Below are 19,266 nucleotides of genomic sequence, written 5' to 3'. Positions count from 1 at the left end.
TATTAAAACTTATTACACTGCTTGGTTGAATGCTTGATTCTGATTGGTCCAGAGCACCTGCTGCGGTGCCGTATCCAACATGTCAGCCATGTAAACAAACACACGGTGTCGTTTAGAGATAAACGTTTGCTCTCAAGAATCTGAAGACAGAAACAGAAACATGGATTCTATTTGATCAACACTTCCTTCTGAGGAGTGTTGTGCTCTCTCTCTCTCTCTTTCTTTAACTTTTAAATTCAAAGGGCTTTATTGGCATGAGAAAACGTACGTTAACAATGCCAATGTACAGGAATAGTTGGACTGTATCTCCACATTGGTTGTGCACAACTTGCAGTTGTTCAAACCATTAACACTGGGGATGCCATTATTGTCTCTCTCGGTCGTCCTCAGACGAGCTCATGAAAGCTATACATTGCGCAGCGCATTAATAATGACTGTGGGGCGCAGCTCCTCACAGCCTGAAGCCTTCATCCGCCCTTGCTGCACACCTTCAGATGGTATACGCTGCGGAGCCAGGCGCGAGCAATGCCTGTGGTCTTTGTTCGGAGTGACCTTCTCCTAGATGGGTTACCTACCATGGCTATGAGCCCCACCCGCCCCCCCTCCCCCCCTGCTATTTACCCATAGCTGGGACAGTGGTTGGCAAGGCGCCAGGGCGTGTCCACACACCGGTGGGCCTGCGCACCTCACCTCTGGGGCCCACTGCTGCTCCCCGATCCCCTATTTGACTACAGAGTGCCACCCTTCACTTGCGCTTTGCACTATTTTCAGACGGAAATGAAAAATCCAAACCGCAGCCGACCGTCGCAGCTTCTACGTTTTCGTGTAGAAGTAGCTATTTGTAGATTTTCCGCCATTCTACACCACTGTACCACAAAGTATAAACTAGGGCTTAAGAGTGCAAACATAGAACCAAATGGACCCTCAGGGGTCCATGTGGTTAAATTAAGCATCAATGTTTTGTAACGGGTCTTTTGGGGGGGGGCAGCCGCCTGCAGCACCTGTGTTCCATTATTAAACCACTTACTAACTGTGACCTCAGTGATGTTGCATAACAGTGGAAGATAACGGCTTTTCAAGCAAAGGAACTGGAATAACAAGTTCCTTCCAACCAGGGAAAACTCATGTTTGTCCCAACTGTCAACCCAAGTGCCTCAAAGTGACTGTCCAATCACAGTGTGTCTTTTCCGGGACTTGCATGAATGCCGATATAGTGCCACTATCTTCCACTATCTTTCACTAGACACTGTCTTCCACTGTCTAATTGGATTTAGCTGCGTGACAGTGTTGTGCAGTGAAAATAGCCGATCTGCAAGTTCACCACACTTCAAATTACAAGGCCTTGTGAGCTTGTACATCAAGTGTCAACTTTATGGACGGTTAGAATAATGGCAAAGAAGGTCAAATAGAATAGTCGTCCAAAAATGTGTGTGTGTGTGTGTGTGTGTGTGTGTGTGTGTGTGTGTGTGTGTGTGTGTGTGTGTGTGTGGACAGGGAATTACTACTTTGTGGGGACCTCATGTCCCCACAAAGATAGTACAATCGGAGGAAAAAAACAAGTGGGGACAAATTAATATGTCCCCACAAGGTGTTTAGGGGTTAGGTTAAGGGTTAGGGTTAGGGTTGGGGTTAGGGTTTGGGTTAAAAATGAATGGAATGTCCCCACAAAGATAGTAGACTATGTGTAATGTCCCCACAAAGTAGCAATTGCAAACCTGTGTGTGTGTGTGTGTGTGTGTGTGTGTGTGTGTGTGTGTGTGTGTGTGTGTGTGTGTGTGTGTGTGTGTGTGTGTGTGTGTGTGTGTGTGTGTGTGCGCGCGTGTGTGTGTGTTACCTGTGTTTTGGGAGTTGGGGGAGGGGCCATCTCCCCTGGGGAGGGAGTGGGCGTCGCCCTTCACAGTCTGGAAACTCTCACTGATGCTGGAGAGGAGAGGAGAGGAGAGGAGAGGAGAGGAGAGGAGAGGAGAGGAGAGGGGAGGGGAGGGGAGGGGAGAGGGAGAGGAGAGGAGAGGAGAGGAGAGGAGAGGAGAGGAGAGGAGAGGAGGGGAGGAGAGGTAGAATTAATTAATTAATACATGTATCAAACTCATATAATCGTGTCCATTCCTGCATAAAGACGTCAGCTGTCACTAGGAGTGAGCTGATAAAAACCCTTATATAAGTATGGCGGATTACAATAAGTGTTTTGCCATTGCATGGCAGGCACACTTAATTAATTACTTAAGTATGGCGGATTACAATAAGTGTTTTGCCATTGCATTGCATGGCAGGCACACTTAACTAGTAACACTTGTGTAGCCTACTGTATGTTAATCTGACTTTAGTATAGGCTATTGTTTTCTTCCTGGACGTGCGTTTGTGGCAGGTTATTTAAGTGTGCCTGCCATGCAATGGCAAAACACTTATTAAGTGTGCCTGCCATGCAATGGCAAAACACTTATTGTAATCCGCCATACTTAAGTCAGTAAGTAAGTAAGTCATGTTCTTGCAAATTTCTGCTCGTAATAACTGCCGCACAATTTACGCCACCCCCGCAATATATACATCAAAATGTGCGGCTCGGCCGGGAATGGTGTGCTATTACTTTTCTTTCCGATCCGCGATACGATTGCGATGTAATTCGCAAAAAACGACGCCCAAAAACCCCATTGACTTAGAATGGGGGACTCCGAAAAAAACCCAGAAACTTTGGCGCCACATAACTCTGCCATACTTTTGCCTAGCAACGTGATTTAAACTTTAAAATGCACACACAACTTTGGTCTTTTTCCGGCCAATAGGGATGAGCTGTAATTGATTAAGCCCCGCCCCCTCTGTAACAGGAAGTGTCCTTCGCCAAACAGGAAGTGCCTCTATAACTCATGAACCGTTTGTCGTACAGACTCGCAGCTGGTGTCATAATTTTTTTTTTTTTCTCAAAAAAAATTTTTTTTCTCGATTTTTTTTTCTCAAATTTTTTTTTCTCAATTTTTTTTTTCTCAAAAATTTTTTTTTCTCAACATTTTTTTCCTCAACATTTTTCATGCCTGTTGATAAGGTATGAAAAAAAAATTCTCAAAATTCTCAAATTTCTCAAATTTTTTTTTCTCAGAATTTTTTTTTTTCTCAAATTTTTTTTTTCTCAAATTTTTTTTTTCTCAAACATTTTTTTTCTCAAATTTTTTTTTCTCAATTTTTTTTTTCTCAAAACATTTTTTTTCTCAAAAATCTTTTTTTCTCAAAAATGTTTTTTTTCTCAAAAATTTTTTTTCTCAATTTTTTTTCTCAAAAATTTTTTTTTTTCTCAAAAACCTTTTTTTCCTCAAAAAACTTTTTTTTTCTCAAAAAATTTTTTTTTTCTCAAAACAATTTTTTCTAAAAAAAACTCGTTAAAGTGCGACCCGTGATAACGGCCGAAAATGCGCCAAAACGCCACTAATTAGTCGAAATGGCTGTGGGTGGTGTCATATGAAGAACCATAATGTTAAAGCTTATGCAAAAAATGCTAATGTTAAAAAATGTAACGCTAATGCTAACACCAACCGCTACACAAGGTTGCACAGACTTAGCGAGCTGCAGGCACACTTAAAATTTCTTGGAAATTTTCTTTTCTAGTTTTAACATGGGATTTTTGACAGCTGGCTTCTCCCTTTCTTAACGGAACGCAGTTCCGGCCCCAAATGTTTTAACGGAACGGGGGTTCCGGCCGTTCCGGCTCACTTTCACCACTGTGTACCAGTCACAGGTGTGTGCCAGTCACAGGTGTGTACCAGTCACAGGTGTGTGCCAGTCACCTGAGCATGGGTTCTTCCAGAATGTGTTCCCTAATGCTATCCTCCAGGATGACAAGGCTCGCCCCCACAGAGCCAGGATCATCAGAGAGAACCTCCAGAATGTATGGAATGTCCTGCCGTGAGTCCAGACCTCAACCCAGTTGAACACTTGTGGGATCAGCTTGGGTGAGCTGTACGTGCTAGAGTGACCAACAGAACCACGTTGGTCCTGGCTGAGGAATGGGATGCCATCCCACAGGCTGGTGAGGTGAGCAGCATGCAGGGACGTGCTGGCCATTGGGAAAAGCGGGACAACTCCCGAAAGGCCGGTCCATTCCTGGCCGGTCCAGGCCGGCCATAAAAAAAATACATACACCTAGCAATTCTTTCATCAATATCAACCAGCAACGAGTGAGGTGTCAACTGGGTGTGGCCATTGGCAGTGAGGTGTCAACTGGGTATGGCCATTGGCAGTGAGGTGTCAACTGGGTATGGCCATTGGCAGTGAGGTGTCAACTGGGTATGGCCATTGGCAGTGAGGTGTCAACTGGGTATGGCCATTGGCAGTGAGGTGTCAACTGGGTATGGCCATTGAGCCAGTGAGGTGTCAACTGGGTATGGCCATTGGCAGTGAGGTGTCAACTGGGTATGGCCATTGGCAGTGAGGTGTCAACTGGGTATGGCCATTGGCAGTGAGGTGTCAACTGGGTATGGCCATTGGCAGTGAGGTGTCAACTGGGTATGGCCATTGAGTGAGGTGTCAACTGGGTATGGCCATTGAGTGAGGTGTCAACTGGGTATGGCCAGTGAGGTGTCAACTGGGTATGGCCAGTGAGGTGTCAACTGGGTATGGCCATTGGCAGTGAGGTGTCAACTGGGTCTGGCCATTGAGTGAGGTGTCAACTGGGTATGGCCATTGAGTGAGGTGTCAACTGGGTATGGCCAGTGAGGTGTCAACTGGGTATGGCCAGTGAGGTGTCAACTGGGTATGGCCATTGGCAGTGAGGTGTCAACTGGGTATGGCCATTGAGTGAGGTGTCAACTGGGTATGGCCATTGAGTGAGGTGTCAACTGGGTATGGCCAGTGAGGTGTCAACTGGGTATGGCCAGTGAGGTGTCAACTGGGTATGGCCATTGGCAGTGAGGTGTCAACTGGGTCTGGCCATTGGCAGTGAGGTGTCAACTGGGTATGGCCATTGGCAGTGAGGTGTCAACTGGGTATGGCCATTGGCAGTGAGGTGTCAACTGGGTATGGCCATTGAGTGAGGTGTCAACTGGGTATGGCCATTGAGTGAGGTGTCAACTGGGTATGGCCAGTGAGGTGTCAACTGGGTATGGCCATTGGCAGTGAGGTGTCAACTGGGTATGGCCATTGGCAGTGAGGTGTCAACTGGGTATGGTCATTGGCAGTGAGGTGTCAACTGGGTATGGCCATTGGCAGTGAGGTGTCAACTGGGTATGGCCATTGGCAGTGAGGTGTCAACTGGGTATGGCCATTGGCAGAGTGAGGTGTCAACTGGGTATGGCCATTGGCAGTGAGGTGTCAACTGGGTGGCCATTGGCAGTGAGGTGTCAACTGGGTATGGCCATTGGCAGAGTGAGGTGTCAACTGGGTGTGGCCATTGGCAGTGAGGTGTCAACTGGGTATGGCCATTGGCAGTGAGGTGTCAACTGGGTATGGCCATTGGCAGTGAGGTGTCAACTGGGTATGGCCATTGGCAGTGAGGTGTCAACTGGGTATGGTGAGGTGAGTGAGGTGTCAACTGGGTATGGCCATTGGCAGCGTCATTGGATTCATCTTTTTGTGCCTTCGAGCGTGCAAGACACCAGTCATGTTGCCATACCTTATCAACAGGCATGAATTCATTTTAGGAAGTACATTTTGTTAGACAAGGTATGGCAACTACAGTACCATACCTTACCATACCCAACTGATGCCTCTGGTAGGGCTGTCACAATTATTACATAATCGTCTAATCGCAATTATTTGACATAATCACAAATATTTTGGGATAATCGTCATAATCGTTTACATGTTACAAAATGTTTGTTCAAACATTTAAAAAATACTGGAAATAGCAGATCTACAAGCTCACAACGTGTTGCATCACGACACGTTGTGAGCTTGTAGATCTGCTATTTCCACTATCAATGTTCTTTTTAAAGTGTAAAGTTGTCAAATATGTGTTTCATTTCTTTGTATATTTAGGTTATGTGTCATATCTGCCATGTGCAACTTCAAAGCCTACGAACCAAACAGAAATGTAATTGTCAACGACAAAAACACAATTAAATCGTTAATCGCAATTGAATTAATTGTCATGTAAAATGTTATAATGGTGACAGCCCTAGCCTCTGGTCGTTGCTAGTAGATATTGATGAAAGAATTGCTACGTGTATCAGGGGCCTTAGATTAATAAAGTGTATACATGGTCAATATCATCCAACTCGTCCAGACAGACAGACAAACAGACAGACAGAAAACAAGCTGCTATCCTCCACGTGAACTCTGAGCTAGTCAGGACACAATGTTCTACTGGAGCACACACACACACACACACACACACACACACACACACACACACACACACACACACACACACACACACACACACACACACACACACACACACACACACACACACACACACACACACACACACACACACACAGCTGGCGGTAGGGTGGGGTGTGGGGGGATTTGGGGGTCTCCCAGCCCCTCCTCCTCAATGTTTTGCCAGAGATACTGTATGAGCTCAGTGTTTCTCATTAGCAACGGCTGAGCTCACCCTGACAGACACACTGAGACTGGCCTCCAATACAACCATGACCCAACATGTACGCTGACTACTAGTTTTAATGATGAAAACCCTAAACCAGGGGTCTTCAACAGGGGGTCCAGGACCCCTAGGGGGTCCTCAGAGTTACTACAGTGGGTCCTCCAAATCTTTGTGTGATAGAAACTTTTTATCTATTTTTTTATATTAACCACTTGAACCCTAGCATCCATATTCTGAGAACTTTAGCCAAAAATAGCAGATCGGCTATTTTCAGCAAAGAGGTTTGGTGTAGAGGGGGAAAAGAGCAGACTAAGTACAGAGTGAAAGGTCAAGTTTATTAAGTATTGACGGCTCAAGTGGTTAAATATCTGAAAACACAAATTGACATGAATCCAAAATACACTGTGCTGTCAAACAATGAAACTATATGGAATCTATGAACAGGTTGTGGGGGTCCCTGCTTCGTCTCTCTCTCTCAACTAAGGGGTCCTTGGACTGAAAACACTGAATACCCCTGCCCTAAACTAAGACTAATATCGGCACATTTGTCAACAAATAAAAATGTCAGGGAGGGACCAGTGGAGAAGAGAAACATTAGAACTAAAAGTCATGTTATGTTTGGTTGTGCTGCCTCACAGATATACTAGCTTGTAGATCGGTTGTGCTGCCTAACAGATATACTAGCTTGTAGATCTGTTTGGTTGTGCTGCCTCACAGATATACTAGCTTGTAGATCTGTTTGGTTGTGCTGCCTCACAGATATACTAGCTTGTAGATCTGTTTGGTTATGCTGCCTCACAGATATACTAGCTTGTAGATCTGTTGTGCTGCCTCACAGATATACTAGCTTGTAGATCTGTTTGGTTGTGCTGCCTCACAGATATACTAGCTTGTAGATCTGTTTGGTTGTGCTGCCTCACAGATATACTAGCTTGTAGATCTGTTGTGCTGCCTCACAGATATACTAGCTTGTAGATCGGTTGTGCTGCCTCACAGATATACTAGCTTGTAGATCTGTTGTGCTGCCTCACAGATATACTAGCTTGTAGATCTGTTGTGCTGCCTCACAGATATACTAGCTTGTAGATCTGTTGTGCTGCCTCACAGATATACTAGCTTGTAGATCTGTTTGGTTGTGCTGCCTCACAGATATACTAGCTTGTAGATCTGTTGTGCTGCCTCACAGATATACTAGCTTGTAGATCTGTTTGGTTATGCTGCCTCACAGATATACTAGCTTGTAGATCTGTTTGGTTGTGCTGCCTCACAGATATACTAGCTTGTAGATCTGTTTGGTTGTGCTGCCTCACAGATATACTAGCTTGTAGATCTGTTTGGTTGTGCTGCCTCACAGATATACTAGCTTGTAGATCTGTTTGGTTGTGCTGCCTCACAGATATACTAGCTTGTAGATCTGTTGTGCTGCCTCACAGATATACTAGCTTGTAGATCTGTTGTGCTGCCTCACAGATATACTAGCTTGTAGATCTGTTTGGTTATGCTGCCTCACAGATATACTAGCTTGTAGATCTGTTGTGCTGCCTCACAGATATACTAGCTTGTAGATCTGTTTGGTTGTGCTGCCTCACAGATATACTAGCTTGTAGATCTGTTTGGTTGTGCTGCCTCACAGATATACTAGCTTGTAGATCTGTTTGGTTGTGCTGCCTCACAGATATACTAGCTTGTAGATCTGTTGTGCTGCCTCACAGATATACTAGCTTGTAGATCTGTTTGGTTGTGCTGCCTCACAGATATACTAGCTTGTAGATCTGTTGTGCTGCCTCACAGATATACTAGCTTGTAGATCTGTTGTGCTGCCTCACAGATATACTAGCTTGTAGATCTGTTGTGCTGCCTCACAGATATACTAGCTTGTAGATCTGTTTGGTTGTGCTGCCTCACAGATATACTAGCTTGTAGATCTGTTTGGTTGTGCTGCCTAACAGATATACTAGCTTGTAGATCTGTTTGGTTGTGCTGCCTAACAGATATACTAGCTTGTAGATCTGTTGTGCTGCCTCACAGATATACTAGCTTGTAGATCTGTTTGGTTATGCTGCCTCACAGATATACTAGCTTGTAGATCTGTTTGGTTGTGCTGCCTCACAGATATACTAGCTTGTAGATCTGTTTGGTTGTGCTGCCTCACAGATATACTAGCTTGTAGATCTGTTTGGTTGTGCTGCCTCACAGATATACTAGCTTGTAGATCTGTTTGGTTGTGCTGCCTCACAGATATACTAGCTTGTAGATCGGTTGTGCTGCCTCACAGATATACTAGCTTGTAGATCTGTTTGGTTGTGCTGCCTAACAGATATACTAGCTTGTAGATCGGTTGTGCTGCCTCACAGATATACTAGCTTGTAGATCTGTTTGGTTGTGCTGCCTCACAGATATACTAGCTTGTAGATCTGTTTGGTTGTGCTGCCTCACAGATATACTAGCTTGTAGATCTGTTTGGTTGTGCTGCCTAACAGATATACTAGCTTGTAGATCTGTTTGGTTGTGCTGCCTAACAGATATACTAGCTTGTAGATCTGTTTGGTTGTGCTGCCTAACAGATATACTAGCTTGTAGATCTGTTTGGTTGTGCTGCCTAACAGATATACTAGCTTGTAGATCTGTTTGGTTGTGCTGCCTCACAGATATACTAGCTTGTAGATCTGTTTGGTTGTGCTGCCTCACAGATATACTAGCTTGTAGATCTGTTTGGTTGTGCTGGCTCACAGATATACTAGCTTGTAGATCTGTTGTGCTGCCTCACAGATATACTAGCTTGTAGATCTGTTGTGCTGCCTCACAGATATACTAGCTTGTAGATCTGTTGTGCTGCCTCACAGATATACTAGCTTGTAGATCTGTTGTGCTGCCTAACAGATATACTAGCTTGTAGATCGGTTGTGCTGCCTCACAGATATACTAGCTTGTAGATCTGTTTGGTTGTGCTGCCTAACAGATATACTAGCTTGTAGATCGGTTGTGCTGCCTAACAGATATACTAGCTTGTAGATCGGTTGTGCTGCCTCACAGATATACTAGCTTGTAGATCTGTTTGGTTGTGCTGCCTCACAGATATACTAGCTTGTAGATCTGTTGTGCTGCCTCACAGATATACTAGCTTGTAGATCGGTTGTGCTGCCTCACAGATATACTAGCTTGTAGATCTGTTTGGTTGTGCTGCCTCACAGATATACTAGCTTGTAGATCTGTTTGGTTGTGCTGCCTCACAGATATACTAGCTTGTAGATCGGTTGTGCTGCCTCACAGATATACTAGCTTGTAGATCTGTTTGGTTGTGCTGCCTCACAGATATACTAGCTTGTAGATCGGTTGTGCTGCCTCACAGATATACTAGCTTGTAGATCTGTTTGGTTATGCTGCCTCACAGATATACTAGCTTGTAGATCGGTTGTGCTGCCTAACAGATATACTAGCTTGTAGATCTGTTGTGCTGCCTCACAGATATACTAGCTTGTAGATCTGTTTGGTTGTGCTGCCTCACAGATATACTAGCTTGTAGATCTGTTTGGTTATGCTGCCTCACAGATATACTAGCTTGTAGATCTGTTTGGTTGTGCTGCCTAACAGATATACTAGCTTGTAGATCTGTTTGGTTGTGCTGCCTCACATATATACTAGCTTGTAGATCTGTTTGGTTGTGCTGCCTAACAGATATACTAGCTTGTAGATCTGTTGTGCTGCCTCACAGATATACTAGCTTGTAGATCGGTTGTGCTGCCTAACAGATATACTAGCTTGTAGATCTGTTGTGCTGCCTCACAGATATACTAGCTTGTAGATCTGTTTGGTTGTGCTGCCTCACAGATATACTAGCTTGTAGATCTGTTTGGTTATGCTGCCTCACAGATATACTAGCTTGTAGATCTGTTTGGTTATGCTGCCTCACAGATATACTAGCTTGTAGATCTGTTTGGTTGTGCTGCCTCACAGATATACTAGCTTGTAGATCTGTTTGGTTGTGCTGCCTCACAGATATACTAGCTTGTAGATCTGTTTGGTTGTGCTGCCTCACATATATACTAGCTTGTAGATCTGTTTGGTTGTGCTGCCTAACAGATATACTAGCTTGTAGATCTGTTTGGTTATGCTGCCTCACAGATATACTAGCTTGTAGATCTGTTTGGTTGTGCTGCCTCACAGATATACTAGCTTGTAGATCGGTTGTGCTGCCTCACAGATATACTAGCTTGTAGATCTGTTGTGCTGCCTCACAGATATACTAGCTTGTAGATCTGTTTGGTTGTGCTGCCTCACAGATATACTAGCTTGTAGATCTGTTTGGTTATGCTGCCTCACAGATATACTAGCTTGTAGATCTGTTGTGCTGCCTCACAGATATACTAGCTTGTAGATCTGTTTGGTTGTGCTGCCTCACAGATATACTAGCTTGTAGATCTGTTTGGTTGTGCTGCCTCACAGATATACTAGCTTGTAGATCTGTTGTGCTGCCTCACAGATATACTAGCTTGTAGATCTGTTGTGCTGCCTCACAGATATACTAGCTTGTAGATCTGTTGTGCTGCCTCACAGATATACTAGCTTGTAGATCTGTTGTGCTGCCTCACAGATATACTAGCTTGTAGATCTGTTGTGCTGCCTCACAGATATACTAGCTTGTAGATCTGTTGTGCTGCCTCACAGATATACTAGCTTGTAGATCTGTTGTGCTGCCTCACAGATATACTAGCTTGTAGATCTGTTGTGCTGCCTCACAGATATACTAGCTTGTAGATCTGTTGTGCTGCCTAACAGATATACTAGCTTGTAGATCTGTTTGGTTGTGCTGCCTCACAGATATACTAGCTTGTAGATCTGTTTGGTTGTGCTGCCTAACAGATATACTAGCTTGTAGATCTGTTGTGCTGCCTAACAGATATACTAGCTTGTAGATCTGTTTGGTTGTGCTGGCTCACAGATATACTAGCTTGTAGATCTGTTGTGCTGCCTCACAGATATACTAGCTTGTAGATCTGTTTGGTTGTGCTGCCTCACAGATATACTAGCTTGTAGATCTGTTGTGCTGCCTCACAGATATACTAGCTTGTAGATCTGTTTGGTTGTGCTGCCTCACAGATATACTAGCTTGTAGATCTGTTTGGTTGTGCTGCCTCACAGATATACTAGCTTGTAGATCTGTTTGGTTGTGCTGCCTAACAGATATACTAGCTTGTAGATCTGTTTGGTTGTGCTGCCTCACAGATATACTAGCTTGTAGATCTGTTTGGTTGTGCTGCCTCACAGATATACTAGCTTGTAGATCTGTTTGGTTGTGCTGCCTAACAGATATACTAGCTTGTAGATCTGTTTGGTTGTGCTGCCTCACAGATATACTAGCTTGTAGATCTGTTTGGTTGTGCTGCCTCACAGATATACTAGCTTGTAGATCTGTTGTGCTGCCTCACAGATATACTAGCTTGTAGATCTGTTGTGCTGCCTCACAGATATACTAGCTTGTAGATCTGTTTGGTTGTGCTGCCTCACAGATATACTAGCTTGTAGATCTGTTTGGTTGTGCTGCCTAACAGATATACTAGCTTGTAGATCTGTTTGGTTGTGCTGCCTAACAGATATACTAGCTTGTAGATCTGTTGTGCTGCCTCACAGATATACTAGCTTGTAGATCTGTTTGGTTATGCTGCCTCACAGATATACTAGCTTGTAGATCTGTTGTGCTGCCTCACAGATATACTAGCTTGTAGATCTGTTGTGCTGCCTCACAGATATACTAGCTTGTAGATCTGTTGTGCTGCCTCACAGATATACTAGCTTGTAGATCTGTTTGGTTGTGCTGCCTAACAGATATACTAGCTTGTAGATCTGTTTGGTTGTGCTGCCTCACAGATATACTAGCTTGTAGATCTGTTTGGTTGTGCTGGCTCACAGATATACTAGCTTGTAGATCTGTTGTGCTGCCTCACAGATATACTAGCTTGTAGATCTGTTGTGCTGCCTCACAGATATACTAGCTTGTAGATCTGTTGTGCTGCCTCACAGATATACTAGCTTGTAGATCGGTTGTGCTGCCTCACAGATATACTAGCTTGTAGATCTGTTTGGTTGTGCTGCCTAACAGATATACTAGCTTGTAGATCGGTTGTGCTGCCTAACAGATATACTAGCTTGTAGATCGGTTTGTGCTGCCTCACAGATATACTAGCTTGTAGATCTGTTTGGTTGTGCTGCCTCACAGATATACTAGCTTGTAGATCTGTTTGGTTGTGCTGCCTCACAGATATACTAGCTTGTAGATCTGTTGTGCTGCCTCACAGATATACTAGCTTGTAGATCGGTTGTGCTGCCTCACAGATATACTAGCTTGTAGATCTGTTTGGTTGTGCTGCCTCACAGATATACTAGCTTGTAGATCTGTTTGGTTGTGCTGGCCTCACAGATATACTAGCTTGTAGATCTGTTTGGTTGTGCTGCCTCACAGATATACTAGCTTGTAGATCTGTTGTGCTGCCTCACAGATATACTAGCTTGTAGATCTGTTTGGTTGTGCTGCCTCACAGATATACTAGCTTGTAGATCGGTTGTGCTGCCTAACAGATATACTAGCTTGTAGATCTGTTGTGCTGCCTCACAGATATACTAGCTTGTAGATCGGTTGTGCTGCCTCACAGATATACTAGCTTGTAGATCTGTTGTGCTGCCTAACAGATATACTAGCTTGTAGATCTGTTTGGTTGTGCTGCCTCACAGATATACTAGCTTGTAGATCGGTTGTGCTGCCTCACAGATATGCTAGCTTGTAGATCGGTTGTGCTGCCTCACAGATATGCTAGCTTGTAGATCTGTTGTGCTGCCTCACAGATATACTAGCTTGTAGATCTGTTGTGCTGCCTCACAGATATACTAGCTTGTAGATCGGTTGTGCTGCCTAACAGATATACTAGCTTGTAGATCGGTTGTGCTGCCTCACAGATATACTAGCTTGTAGATCTGTTTGGTTGTGCTGCCTCACAGATATACTAGCTTGTAGATCTGTTTGGTTATGCTGCCTCACAGATATACTAGCTTGTAGATCTGTTGTGCTGCCTAACAGATATACTAGCTTGTAGATCTGTTGTGCTGCCTCACAGATATACTAGCTTGTAGATCTGTTTGGTTATGCTGCCTCACAGATATACTAGCTTGTAGATCTGTTTGGTTATGCTGCCTCACAGATATACTAGCTTGTAGATCTGTTTGGTTGTGCTGCCTCACAGATATACTAGCTTGTAGATCTGTTTGGTTGTGCTGCCTCACAGATATACTAGCTTGTAGATCTGTTTGGTTGTGCTGCCTCACAGATATACTAGCTTGTAGATCGGTTGTGCTGCCTCACAGATATACTAGCTTGTAGATCTGTTTGGTTATGCTGCCTCACATATATACTAGCTTGTAGATCGGTTGTGCTGCCTAACAGATATACTAGCTTGTAGATCTGTTTGGTTGTGCTGCCTCACAGATATACTAGCTTGTAGATCGGTTGTGCTGCCTCACAGATATACTAGCTTGTAGATCTGTTTGGTTATGCTGCCTCACAGATATACTAGCTTGTAGATCTGTTTGGTTGTGCTGCCTCACAGATATACTAGCTTGTAGATCTGTTTGGTTGTGCTGCCTCACAGATATACTAGCTTGTAGATCGGTTGTGCTGCCTCACAGATATACTAGCTTGTAGATCTGTTTGGTTGTGCTGCCTCACAGATATACTAGCTTGTAGATCTGTTGTGCTGCCTCACAGATATACTAGCTTGTAGATCTGTTGTGCTGCCTCACAGATATACTAGCTTGTAGATCTGTTGTGCTGCCTCACAGATATACTAGCTTGTAGATCTGTTGTGCTGCCTAACAGATATACTAGCTTGTAGATCTGTTGTGCTGCCTCACAGATATACTAGCTTGTAGATCTGTTTGGTTGTGCTGCCTCACAGATATACTAGCTTGTAGATCTGTTTGGTTGTGCTGCCTCACAGATATACTAGCTTGTAGATCTGTTGTGCTGCCTCACAGATATACTAGCTTGTAGATCTGTTGTGCTGCCTCACAGATATACTAGCTTGTAGATCTGTTGTGCTGCCTCACAGATATACTAGCTTGTAGATCTGTTGTGCTGCCTAACAGATATACTAGCTTGTAGATCTGTTGTGCTGCCTCACAGATATACTAGCTTGTAGATCTGTTTGGTTGTGCTGCCTCACAGATATACTAGCTTGTAGATCTGTTGTGCTGCCTCACAGATATACTAGCTTGTAGATCTGTTGTGCTGCCTCACAGATATACTAGCTTGTAGATCTGTTTGGTTGTGCTGCCTCACAGATATACTAGCTTGTAGATCGGTTGTGCTGCCTCACAGATATACTAGCTTGTAGATCTGTTTGGTTATGCTGCCTCACAGATATACTAGCTTGTAGATCTGTTTGGTTGTGCTGCCTCACAGATATACTAGCTTGTAGATCTGTTTGGTTGTGCTGCCTCACAGATATACTAGCTTGTAGATCTGTTTGGTTGTGCTGCCTCACAGATATACTAGCTTGTAGATCTGTTGTGCTGCCTCACAGATATACTAGCTTGTAGATCTGTTGTGCTGCCTAACAGATATACTAGCTTGTAGATCTGTTTGGTTGTGCTGCCTCACAGATATACTAGCTTGTAGATCTGTTGTGCTGCCTCACAGATATACTAGCTTGTAGATCTGTTTGGTTATGCTGCCTCACAGATATACTAGCTTGTAGATCTGTTTGGTTGTGCTGCCTAACAGATATACTAGCTTGTAGATCTGTTGTGCTGCCTCACAGATATACTAGCTTGTAGATCTGTTTGGTTGTGCTGCCTCACAGATATACTAGCTTGTAGATCTGTTTGGTTGTGCTGCCTCACAGATATACTAGCTTGTAGATCTGTTGTGCTGCCTAACAGATATACTAGCTTGTAGATCTGTTGTGCTGCCTCACATATATACTAGCTTGTAGATCTGTTGTGCTGCCTAACAGATATACTAGCTTGTAGATCTGTTGTGCTGCCTCACAGATATACTAGCTTGTAGATCTGTTTGGTTGTGCTGCCTCACAGATATACTAGCTTGTAGATCTGTTTGGTTATGCTGCCTCACAGATATACTAGCTTGTAGATCTGTTGTGCTGCCTCACAGATATACTAGCTTGTAGATCTGTTGTGCTGCCTCACAGATATACTAGCTTGTAGATCTGTTGTGCTGCCTAACAGATATACTAGCTTGTAGATCTGTTGTGCTGCCTAACAGATATACTAGCTTGTAGATCTGTTGTGCTGCCTCACAGATATACTAGCTTGTAGATCTGTTGTGCTGCCTCACAGATATACTAGCTTGTAGATCTGTTGTGCTGCCTCACAGATATACTAGCTTGTAGATCTGTTGTGCTGCCTCACAGATATACTAGCTTGTAGATCTGTTTGGTTGTGCTGCCTCACAGATATACTAGCTTGTAGATCTGTTTGGTTGTGCTGCCTCACAGATATACTAGCTTGTAGATCGGCTATTTTCAGCAAGCAACCAAGTGCAAAATCAGGCATGTTGACGCCATCAAGGCAAACCGCCAAAATACATTCGTCAACAAAATGTAAAACTAAAATATTTCAGATGACAAAGTATTCTGCTCTGTTTTATTTTTAAATGTATGACCGTCATAAATAAACTAAACTAGAACTAAAACTAAATCAGAATTTGCTGTCAAAATCAACTCTAGATCAAAGTGAATCACCTCTGGGACAACCCTATCATGTTCAATCTGTGTTTTTAGATATTTTAGTATTTCAGCAGGTACTAGTGATGCATTTTGCATCATCAGTGATGCATTTTGCATCATATGATGCAAAATGCATCACTAGTACATGCTGAAATACTAAAATATCTCCGAAAACAGATTGAACACAAAAAATAACTCAGGATTGTGTTGATCGTGTCCCAAACAACAATAAAATAAGATAGGGTTGTCCCAGAGGTGAACTGGCCCTTTAATCTGTGTATGATCTTTATGGTCATATGATTATTATGGTTTACAGGTGGAAAACATGTGGGTCAATCCTTTAGTTGTGTTATGTGTTGGTACATCGTTCCTTCATGGTCTCCAGGAACGAGGGCAGAGAGAGAGAAGGAAAGAAAACAGGTCAGAAGGAAGCAAATAAACATCAGTCTGACCTCACTCTGCTAGAGGAGCTGAACATGGACTTAAAGTTAAACATTAACCTGTGACACATTTACACTGTGTGTCACCATATGCAGGTCATAACTAACATTACACTGTGTGTGACCATAATATGCAGGTCATAACTAACATTACACTGTGTGTGACCATAATATGCAGGTCATAACTAACATTACACTGTGTGTCACCATAATATGCAGGTCATAACTAACATTACACTGTGTGTGACCATAATATGCAGGTCATAACTAACATTACACTGTGTGTGACCATAATATGCAGGCCATAACTAACATTACACTGTGTGTGACCATAATATGCAGGTCATAACTAACATTACACTGTGTGTCACCATAATATGCAGGTCATAACTAACATTACACTGTGTGTGACCATAATATGCAGGTCATAACTAACATTACACTGTGTGTCACCATAATATGCAGGTCATAACTAACATTACACTGTGTGTGACCATAATATGCAGGTCATAACTAACATTACACTGTGTGTCACCATAATATGCAGGTCATAACTAACATTACACTGTGTGTGACCATAATATGCAGGTCATAACTAACATTACACTGTGTGTGACCATAATATGCAGGTCATAACTAACATTACACTGTGTGTCACCATAATATGCAGGTCATAACTAACATTACACTGTGTGTGACCATAATATGCAGGTCATAACTAACATTACACTGTGTGTCACCATAATATGCAGGGCATAACTAACATTACACTGTGTGTGACCATAATATGCAGGGCATAACTAACATTACACTGTGTGTGACCATAATATGCAGGTCATAACTAACATTACACTGTGTGTCACCATAATATGCAGGTCATAACTAACATTACACTGTGTGTGACCATAATATGCAGGTCATAACTAACATTACACTGTGTGTGACCATAATATGCAGGTCATAACTAACATTACACTGTGTGTGACCATAATATGCAGGTCATAACTAACATTACACTGTGTGTGACCATAATATGCAGGTCATAACTAACATTACACTGTGTGTCACCATATGCAGGTCATAACTAACATTACACTGTGTGTGACCATAATATGCAGGTCATAACTAACATTACACTGTGTGTCACCATAATATGCAGGGCATAACTAACATTACACTGTGTGTGACCATAATATGCAGGTCATAACTAACATTACACTGTGTGTCACCATAATATGCAGGGCATAACTAACATTACACTGTGTGTGACCATAATATGCAGGTCATAACTAACATTACACTGTGTGTGACCATAATATGCAGGTCATAACTAACATTACACTGTGTGTGACCATAATATGCAGGTCATAACTAACATTACACTGTGTGTGACCATAATATGCAGGTCATAACTAACATTACACTGTGTGTGACCATAATATGCAGGGCATAACTAACATTTACACTGTGTGTCACCATAATATGCAGGTCATAACATTTACACTGTGTGTCACCATAATATGCAGGGCATAACTAACATTACACTGTGTGTGACCATAATATGCAGGTCATAACTAACATTACACTGTGTGTCACCATAATATGCAGGTCATAACTAACATTACACTGTGTGTGACCATAATATGCAGGTCATAACTAACATTACACTGTGTGTGACCATAATATGCAGGTCATAACTAACATTACACTGTGTGTCACCATAATATGCAGGTCATAACTAACATTACACTGTGTGTGACCATAATATGCAGGTCATAACTAACATTACACTGTGTGTGACCATAATATGCAGGTCATAACTAACATTACACTGTGTGTCACCATAATATGCAGGTCATAACTAACATTACACTGTGTGTGACCATAATATGCAGGTCATAACTAACATTACACTGTGTGTGTCACCATAATATGCAGGTCATAACTAACATTACACTGTGTGTGACCATAATATGCAGGTCATAACTAACATTACACTGTGTGTCACCATAATATGCAGGGCATAACTAACATTACACTGTGTGTCACCATAATATGCAGGTCATAACTAACATTACACTGTGTGTGACCATAATATGCAGGTCATAACTAACATTACACTGTGTGTGACCATAATATGCAGGTCATAACTAACATTACACTGTGTGTGACCATAATATGCAGGTCATAACTAACATTACACTGTGTGTGACCATAATATGCAGGTCATAACTAACATTACACTGTGTGTCACCATAATATGCAGGTCATAACTAACATTACACTGTGTGTGACCATAATATGCAGGTCATAACTAACATTACACTGTGTGTGACCATAATATGCAGGTCATAACTAACATTACACTGTGTGTGACCATAATATGCAGGTCATAACTAACATTACACTGTGTGTCACCATAATATGCAGGTCATAACTAACATTACACTGTGTGTGACCATAATATGCAGGTCATAACTAACATTACACTGTGTGTGACCATAATATGCAGGTCATAACTAACATTACACTGTGTGTGACCATAATATGCAGGTCATAA

The 19,266-nt window shown here is 42.7% G+C and overlaps 1 protein-coding gene across 1 annotated transcript in view; it reads right to left on the bottom strand.

Moving 5' to 3' along the window:
• LOC308289436 (protein phosphatase Slingshot homolog 2-like) overlaps positions 1-19,266 on the bottom strand; it is a gene marked incomplete at both ends in the record, with an annotated part of 81,195 nt that overhangs the window by 36,942 nt on the left and 24,987 nt on the right. The window contains one exon of the mRNA XM_080731125.1: positions 1,835-1,920. Coding sequence (XP_080587251.1) covers positions 1,835-1,920 — 86 coding nt within the window. The remainder of the gene's footprint in view (positions 1-1,834; positions 1,921-19,266) is intronic.

This window comes from Nannobrachium achirus (assembly GCF_963921795.1).
Source record: "Nannobrachium achirus genome assembly, chromosome: 8".
Taxonomy (NCBI): Eukaryota; Metazoa; Chordata; class Actinopteri; order Myctophiformes; family Myctophidae; genus Nannobrachium; species Nannobrachium achirus.
Note: the sequence above shows the minus strand (reverse complement) of the source record. Positions and strands in the feature narration are given on the sequence as shown.